Below are 8,768 nucleotides of genomic sequence, written 5' to 3' on the forward strand. Positions count from 1 at the left end.
AGTATTAGGTGTATACTGAACAATACAGTCAGCAGGCTGAAATTTCTGAATTAAAATTTTGTTTTTACTGGATTAATGTGAAATTCATATTTTCCAAAAAGCTAATTTTTGGTGTTTCATTTGCTGCAAATCATAAAAATTAAAATAAAGTAGGACTAAAACTCAGAGTCTTTAAAATGACTTTCATGTTTTCAACTAAGTTACTGAAAGAAAAATGTCAAGATCTACATTTATAAAATTACATTTCCACTGACATGTTTTCAGAATACAATCAATTTCTGCAATAATTGGTGCATATTACGAACTCTTAATGTGTTTGCTGGATGCTTACAGTTATGTGTTATGCTGACTGTGAATTTGTTAATACTTCATCTGTCACATAACTGGTTAAATAAAAACACAATCAGACCTGCTGTAAAGCAGAGATGTAAAAAGAGCTATTTCAGTTAAATTTTCATTGATTTTTCACAGAATTTTGTCCTATGAAAAGTTTAAGAAATTCAAAAACAATTTTTACCCAATAAAAGAGAAGCCTTAAAAGTTGACAAAGCACTCGTCTCATCATCCTTCAGTGAAGGTGTTGACTGCAACAAAATATCTAAATCCACAAAAGTCATAAAATACAAAACCTTCACATGATTATTTTACAAGAGTAAGCTAAAGCACTTCCCCATTTCAAAAACTGCTGAGCAGGAACAAATAAAACAAGTTTTGTGTTGAGTCTAAAATATAAATAAAAAGCAGAAATAAAATGAGTCATTTAGAAAGTATTAAAGCGAGAACTTGAGATAATAAATGGACAGAGGATAATGTAAATGTCTTATCAAGAGATCATATGAGAAATAGCTTTCTGTGAGCTGAAACATTTAATTGTAATGACAACTAAGAATGTTTTATTAGTTTTTTTTGTCTAGTTATATGATTTTCAGTTGCAGTGATTCACATTTTATCACTAGAGTGATTTGAATGTCTTCAATGATAGAATAGTAATTAAATTTCACTAAGTCTTAACTTCATGTGCAAGTAAATACTTTGGATAAACAATTAAAGCCATAGTTTTCATACCATTTGTATCAAATTATATATAAATCAAGAAATGTATTAAATGTGTTTAATATTGTGAAGGGTGCAGCACAGGAGACTCTGAGTCTCAAAGAGTGTAAACACAGCAGTTTCCATTTCAGTCATGCACAAAGAAAAAAAAAAACACTTTTAAACTAATTTAACCCTTCACTTATTAAAAATATGATTATTTTGAATTCATATAGCTGTTGAGTCTTTGTTTTTTGAAATAACAGTGTTTCATAGCAGAAAAGAGTTTTGGAGTATGAAAAGTTGGTTGATTTGAAGTAAAATGTGTATAGATATATAACACAAAATAGTTAAAGATCTTGTGTAATTTGAATGTCTTTTGAAATATCTGGATGTTTCATAGCAGAGAAGAGAGTTTTGGAATATGAAACGCTGCTTGATTTAAAATAAAGTGTGTTGCTCTCTATTTTGTCAAGTAATTCTCCTCTTTTTTATTTTCTTTATATTGCAACTAAGAATCAAAGTTCCACTCAAACATACATCAGTCTTATGTTGCTTAATACATGCAGCTATGAATGATAACTATTTTATCGAGTTACGGGTTATTCAGGTTAACGACCCTCTAGATTTAGCTTATCAAGAGCAAAAAAAAAAAAAAAAAAAAGCACCGTTAGCAGGTCTAAAAAAAAGAAAAAAAAAGAGAACCAGATCAAAGAAGTGTTCACAAATATGCCTGGATAGAGTCATGATATGACTGAGTATAAAAGGACAAACCTCTCAGAGCTGCATCAAAGTCTTCACACTGATTTTTAAGGTAAGAGCACTATTTTCAACTTTGGCAAGAAATGTAATGGCTAAGCATTTTACAAAAGCTTCTGTTTCTTTACAGTTTCTTTTCAATCTCCTTCAAGCTGAATTGAAAGTGTGGTTTTAGACCAGCTTGAATATATTTGGGATTTCTAAAGAGCAATGGGATCTTAACGTTTTCCACATATGTGTGTCTCTTTTGTTAGATGAGGCTGCTGCTCTTAGTGGGAATGCTGACAGCATGTGCTGCAGTAACCAAAGGTAAATTGACTTTTATCGTTCATAAAAAGTAAACTGTAAGAATTATAGCTGGCTTGTTTTAGATTTACTTTAAATTTTGAGCTTGTTTTGATTTTTTTTTTGTTATGAATATTTTTACAGCATTTGTACTAAATTTACCGTCTACCAAACCTGTCAAAAGTTATTTTTTAACATATCCTTTAGAAAGACGCAGCTTCTATTACTCTGTTATTTTTCTTCCAGATCTGTCTGGCAAGATGTTCACCTTTCCACTTGAAACCAACACAGCTCATGTGAAGCTAAGAACTACAAAACAGGATTTTAATGCAGTAACTGTTTGTCAAAGGTATTGTAGTCATACGAGTAAATTATTGTACCATGCAAAAAGTTTTAACCTCCTCTCTGCTAAATTCTTTTTAGCTCGATTCCAAGCATCAAAACTTCATTGACATCTTTCAGATGGTCTCAAGCTGTAGTTTTATGAGAATTTTGAAGATTTGTCACCGTTTTTCGATTGCCTTGTCATGTAGCTGGTCATGACCAGGTACATTTAAAAAATAAATGTTTAATAATTCAAAAACAGTGACAAGTGGATGACAAACAAAAAGCTTTTGAATAAAAACAAAAAAAAATCTTTAGCAGATGACTACTGTCCCAAAGGTCTTTGTTTAAGAAATGTAAAAAAAAAAAAATCAAGCAGACATGCTGTGTCCTTCAATAATGCATTTGATGATACTTCTGATCATCTGATCATCAAATGCATGGAAATCTTGTGAAGAAATCTTATGTCACGTGGTTTCAAAAGATTTCAAAAAGGAAAATCTAAATTAAAAATAGTGGAGGGCTTGATTCTTTTGCACAATTCTGTAAAGGAACCTGTATTTTTTATTTTTTAATCTCTGTGAAGTATATCATGTAACACACGTTGCATTTGTTTTCCCCTCAGATACTTTACAGACCTCCAAAGATCCCACGTCCTATTTTCTTTGGCTGTACCCAGTTTTTCCAATGGCTTTATGATTCTCTGGGATGGCACTGACAAAGAATTGGAGATCTATACCCAGGATAAACTTGCAGTATTTGGAAAAACTGACTACAAGCTAAACACATGGCACTCCGTCTGCGCCACCTGGGACTCCGCGTCTGGGCTGGCGCAGCTGTGGTTGGATGGACAACCATCAGTTAGAAAATTTACCAGCTCTGGATCAAACATCAGAGGATCTCTCATAATTATGTTAGGGCAGGTAAATTGTCAGTCATCCTCCATATTCCACAATTCTTATTAAATTCTTATTAATATTAAACTTTACAAATATATTTCAAAATAGTTTATTTTTTATTATTACTTTTAAATAAAATTGTTTTTCCTACAGGACCAGGACAGTCATGGCGGCGGGTTTGACATCAAGCAGTCTTTTGTTGGGATGTTGTCTGATGTCCACATGTGGGATTACGTCCTCTCTGCCTGTCAGATCCAGAAATACGTGGATGAACAGAACTTCACTCCGGGAAACGTCCTGAACTGGGCGGCTCTGGATTATCAGATAGTAGAAAAAGTGATGGTGGAGAATAAAGTAATGGTTTGTCTTTGAACTGTTAAATTAATACCATCACCAAGAAAAAGTCTCAATCATAAAAGAATCCCTGATATTAAATCATTTCTCGTTTTACATATTTTTTCATTTTTTTTGTTGCTTCTTTTGAGACGTGCTTTTCATGGGAAAAAGAATAACACACTCCCCACCCACTCACATTCTCCTGTGAGCCCGAGCATTGGTATATAATGAGTACGACACACTGTCTTCCTGTCACGCAACCAGTCTAACAGAATGCTTTTATGTGAGGGAGAGGTAAATTGTAGCTATCTGTTCTTATAAAAGCTTTGTTTTGTCTATTAATAAATGAGAAAAGCCTGTGTGTTGAATAGATTGGTGTCTGGTGCTTTCTACCAAAATTCACTAAGGAAATCCTTTCTCTTCAGTTTACATGTAATATCCTTCTGCTGTGGCCTTAAAAGTTTTGTGAATAATTTCAATAGTTATCACCTTATCACCCATACACTAAACAAGGAGTCCAAGATTATTTTATCTGATTATTTCATCCAATAATTTCATTTGTCCTCGATAGACACTGAAATGGCCAGCATCTAATCTTAACGTGAATCTGATGCTCCACCAAACGAGAAGCATTTTCTCTACTTTTCATTTACTGCAGGACAGTAGGAAGCTTCATAGTGTTTAATCTTTGCTAAAGGATTTTAGATGGTAGAAATGTGAATCAGCTGTGTGACATTGGTCTCAGTGAAACGTCATTATGTCCACAAGCTCTGATATTCTTTCACAAAAGCTAAAAGGGATTTAAGAAACACCCCAGTTGTTGGCATCTCAAAGAGGCAGTGACGCAGTAGATACATAAGTTTTACTTCAACAGATACTTTGTAAAATGGTGTGATGTTATAATCGAGACTTTTAGCCATTCTCTAAACTGGCACAAATACAAACTAAAATGAAAGCAAATGCAACATAGGGGGAGAAACATATTAAAGAGCTAAGTACAAGTAAGTTCCACTGATACATATAATATCACTTCTTAAGACAGCTAAAAGCAATAAGTTAATTATGCTGAAGCTGTGCAGAGCGCTAATGATCCACGTGCTAATGACTTGATAAGGTAAAAAAAAAAGACTTAATTCAATAGTCACAAAATGTGCTAATGGTAAGCAATTTCACATCAGGTAATTTGCAAGCCAAATTCTTTTCTTTCTACAATCAGGAGGAATTTGTCTGCGCAGATTTTGCCAACAAAAACAAAACAAACAAACAAAAAACCATTAATGCAGTAATGTGATTGATTACTAACAAGAAGTTTTCTCCTGCAAAATTTTCCTGCCAGGAAAAACTTGTGTAGCATGTGTACGAAAGGGAAGCACCAAAACTACAAAAACACAGAACCTACTGTTAACATCTGTGCTGTGGGATTTTAAAAAAATGAATATGTCTTTTTTTACCACATTTTAGACATTTCCTCGATGTGCAAGGACTATTTCGACATCAACATAAGCAGCCCATAGTTTGTGTGTCAAAGCGGTTAAGATTCCTGTGTGTCACAAAAAAAGAAGAACTGGTTTAAGGAAGTTCACACTGAAAACGTTGTTGAAATAGGGAGGATGTGAGTAGAAACATTGACTTTTTCCATTGGTGCCAACAAAGTCACTGCACAGGTTTTAAGGTAAGAGCATGAATTCAAATTTAGCAGAAAATTAATCATTGTCCATATTTACTATTTCCTCTTGTGTTGTTTATTGAAAAAATTCAAGGGACACTTTAACTTTCAGATTTGTGTGATGAAAACCTGTCAGTAATGTTAATGTTATTCTTTAATCAGATGAAGGTGCTCCTTCTGCTTCTGATGATTACAGCTTGTGCTGCCCTAACACAAGGTATTTCTTATATTCAGTATATCTATGTCTATATATATATATATATATATATATATATATATAACTACTTGAAATGATTATCTTAACTATTAAGTGTGTAATTTTTTGCAATCTTGATTCCCTTTTGTAATGAACTAAAGAAGCTACAGATTTCACAGAAAGGTCAAGCATAACATACAATAACTAGAACAAAATGGAATTTTTATTCGTTATTTTGTATTTCCTGGCAAGAGAAAACATCAGTGCTGTTTTAATCTGTCATTTAAGGTAATTCTAAGAATAATAAAAAAAAAAAAATAATAATAATAATAATAACTGAATGACTTTAGTCATTTGTAAACAGCTTTTGCCTTTGAATTATGCATAATTTATTTGGCTTGCTATTAAATCATGCTTTACATTTTGAATATGTTGGTCACCTGAAAGATATTACGAATTTCTCTTCCTATTTCCCATTACTTTCAAAAGATAAGACTATATTTGACATGTGCAAATCAGGTATTCAAAGGTATTTATAAATAAAACAAGGAAATATGAATACATTTTATGTTTTCAGATCTTTCTGGTAAGATGTTCACCTTTCCACTGGAAACCAACAGAGCTTATGTGAAGTTTAACACATCAAGAAGAGATTTTGATGCCATAACTGTTTGCCTCAGGTACTGCGGTTTTAAATATGAATTACGTAGAAGAACATTCTTCATCTTTGTGAGTGAGACACATTATGCAACGCTTTATGTCTGTCATTGTAACAGATCATTTACAGACCTCAAGAGAGACCACGGGCTGTTCTCCTTGTCCACACCCAATAATGCCAATGACTTTTTGATTTTCTGGGATAACACCAATAAAGAAATGGAGCCACACATTAAGAATAAAAAGGTTGAGTACGGAGGCCGTGACTACAAGCCCAACACGTGGCACTCTATCTGCACCACATGGGACGGGACGACTGGACTGACACAGCTGTGGTTCAATGGACAGCCTTCGATCAGAAAATTCACAATTTCTGGGTCAAACATTGGTGGACCTGTCAATATTATTGTGGGACAGGTACAATTTCCTTTATTCATTGAAAAATGGAACAAACATCTCGAACATCTGTCATTTTTAGCCTCTGTGCAATCTATGAATCACTTTATCCAATTTTCTTACAGGTTGATAAACATAAAAACAAACTTGAAACAAAATGGAACTAAAGTTGGGTAAATTTAGGTTAAACTGGGTAGAACTGGGTAAAATTATAAAATATAAGCAGATCATTTATAATTTGTCACTGTGTCTTTCTGTGTTGAGAAGATCTCCATATGACATCAAAAATACCCATCCTGTCTTTTTCACAGTGAAATGCTTTAGATCAGTATATCTGTGATAGTTGGTGGTTTTGACCTTAAAACTCTTCCATAGAGGCCATTTTTGCCCAATCTCTTTACTATTATTGAATTATGAATACTAACCTTAACTGGAGCAAATCATGCCTGCAGGATGTTAGATGCTGTTCTTAGTTACTGTATGACCTCATAAGTGAATTGGAGAAGAGTAGGGAGACTGGCCAATTCTGGCAAGAATCACGACATCCCCATGTTTTCTCTGTTTGTGGACAACAATTCTCACTGTAGTTCGAGTTTGTTCAAAATAGCTGTACGTTGATATTGGCTTTCCAGAATCACAAATATCAATGACACTCCTTGCAGTGCCTATGATTCTTTAAATAACGGGGCCAAAATGATCAAAACACAGACAAATACCTCCATCTTGTCAGACAGGTTCTGTCCAAGTGGTTTCTTGACTGTACAGGTAAGCACACCTAGGGTTTGCAAATGAAATTATGTGAATCACAGAAAATCTAGCATTTTAACAAGGATGTAGAGGATTGTTTTAATCCAAAATATCATATACAAATGATACAGTTGTCTTAACATTGACTACTGTGATATAAACAATGTTAAAAATTTAAACTAGCAGTAGCTTAACCCAAAATTAGTAAAAACCTCTGCATAAAGCAATGTAAACCTAGCCTTTATTCAACAAGTAATAAAACTAAATGAGCAGCATTTTACTTTTGTCATTATGCTTCTTAGGTGTTCGAGGTTCTGGCTAAATGCTACAACTACTGGATGTATTGAGTGTTGAGCATATTGCATATTTATGTAGGAGTAAATATGACCTCCTTAAAAGTTCTAGCTTAACAATTATGTTTTTTCCCCCATTAATCTGCAGCATAACATTTCATATTAAAGACATTTAAGCAGAACATGTGTTTAGTATGAAAAGTCATGAGCTATCGCAAAAAAGACTCATCTTCACAGATCAGTTGGAAATGCGTGGGTCATAACTTTGATGACATAACATTTGATTCAAATCATTAATGTTTTTTTCCCCCTATTTTTCAATAAAAAAAAGAAAAAAAAAAAACATTAACACTCTGCATTTCCAACAGGAGCAGGACAGCCATGGCGGCGGCTTTGACTTGAAGCAGTCTTTCGTTGGCATGATGTCTGACGTCCACATGTGGGATTACGTCCTCTCTGCCTGTGAGATCCAGAATTATGTGGATGAACGAAACTTCACACCAGGGAATGTGTTGAACTGGAGGGCTCTGGATTATCAGATTATAGACAAAGTGTTGCTTGAAAATAAAGTAACCGTTTGTTACTAACCCCATTTAGAATAATTTGATCACTACAGCAACTCATACATTTCCAGTAACCATTATTGAATCATTATTTTTTAATTATTTGCTTAACTATAGATTTGTGATAACTGCGAATTGAATTGGACGGTGCTCTTTTTTTTTGTTGCTTTTTTTAATTACAAAGTATCATTTAAAGCACTTAAAAAACATTTGTGTGAAAAAACATTTGCATGGGAAATGCACCAAAGTTACTTAGGAAAACTGTAAAATCTTGTAAACCTGCAGTAAATTAGGCTTGACCATTTTACAGATAGTTCATCAATTTTTTTTTAAACATTTCAGCCTTTATTGTTGTTTAGTATTCACAAAAGTCTTTTATAGTCCTAAGTTCACCCACAAGTTATCCTTTTTATTCTCCTTTTATAATACAACTGTGTCTGAAATTGGCAGGACAACTATATGTTTGTTTAAGCTGTTACACTTTAGAAAAAGACACATGCTGTACAATGTGAATTATTTTCATTGTAGCTAAAATAAAGCTTTAATCTAGTACACACAGTTCTAGATATGTTTGTATTTAGAACACAAACATATAGAAATTACAACCTTAATGTG

The 8,768-nt window shown here is 33.4% G+C and overlaps 2 protein-coding genes across 2 annotated transcripts; both read left to right on the plus strand.

Annotated features, from left to right (window-relative positions):
* Positions 1-1,753: 1,753 nt before the first annotated feature.
* LOC103140901 (jeltraxin-like) lies at positions 1,754-3,996 on the plus strand. The gene is made up of 5 exons (XM_016673414.1): positions 1,754-1,846; positions 2,046-2,100; positions 2,323-2,425; positions 3,026-3,323; positions 3,453-3,996. The coding sequence occupies exons 2-5, from the start codon at positions 2,046-2,048 to the stop codon at positions 3,669-3,671; spliced, it is 675 nt and encodes a 224-aa protein (XP_016528900.1). The 5' UTR covers positions 1,754-1,846; the 3' UTR covers positions 3,672-3,996.
* Positions 3,997-5,200: 1,204 nt separating this feature from the next.
* On the plus strand, positions 5,201-8,707 carry LOC103140889 (C-reactive protein-like). The gene is made up of 5 exons (XM_007556245.2): positions 5,201-5,307; positions 5,464-5,518; positions 6,075-6,177; positions 6,274-6,571; positions 7,959-8,707. The coding sequence occupies exons 2-5, from the start codon at positions 5,464-5,466 to the stop codon at positions 8,175-8,177; spliced, it is 675 nt and encodes a 224-aa protein (XP_007556307.1). The 5' UTR covers positions 5,201-5,307; the 3' UTR covers positions 8,178-8,707.
* The last annotated feature ends 61 nt before the right edge of the window (positions 8,708-8,768 follow it).

This window comes from Poecilia formosa, unplaced genomic scaffold (genome assembly GCF_000485575.1).
Source record: "Poecilia formosa unplaced genomic scaffold, Poecilia_formosa-5.1.2 Scaffold77, whole genome shotgun sequence".
In the NCBI taxonomy this organism is placed as follows: domain Eukaryota; kingdom Metazoa; phylum Chordata; class Actinopteri; order Cyprinodontiformes; family Poeciliidae; genus Poecilia; species Poecilia formosa.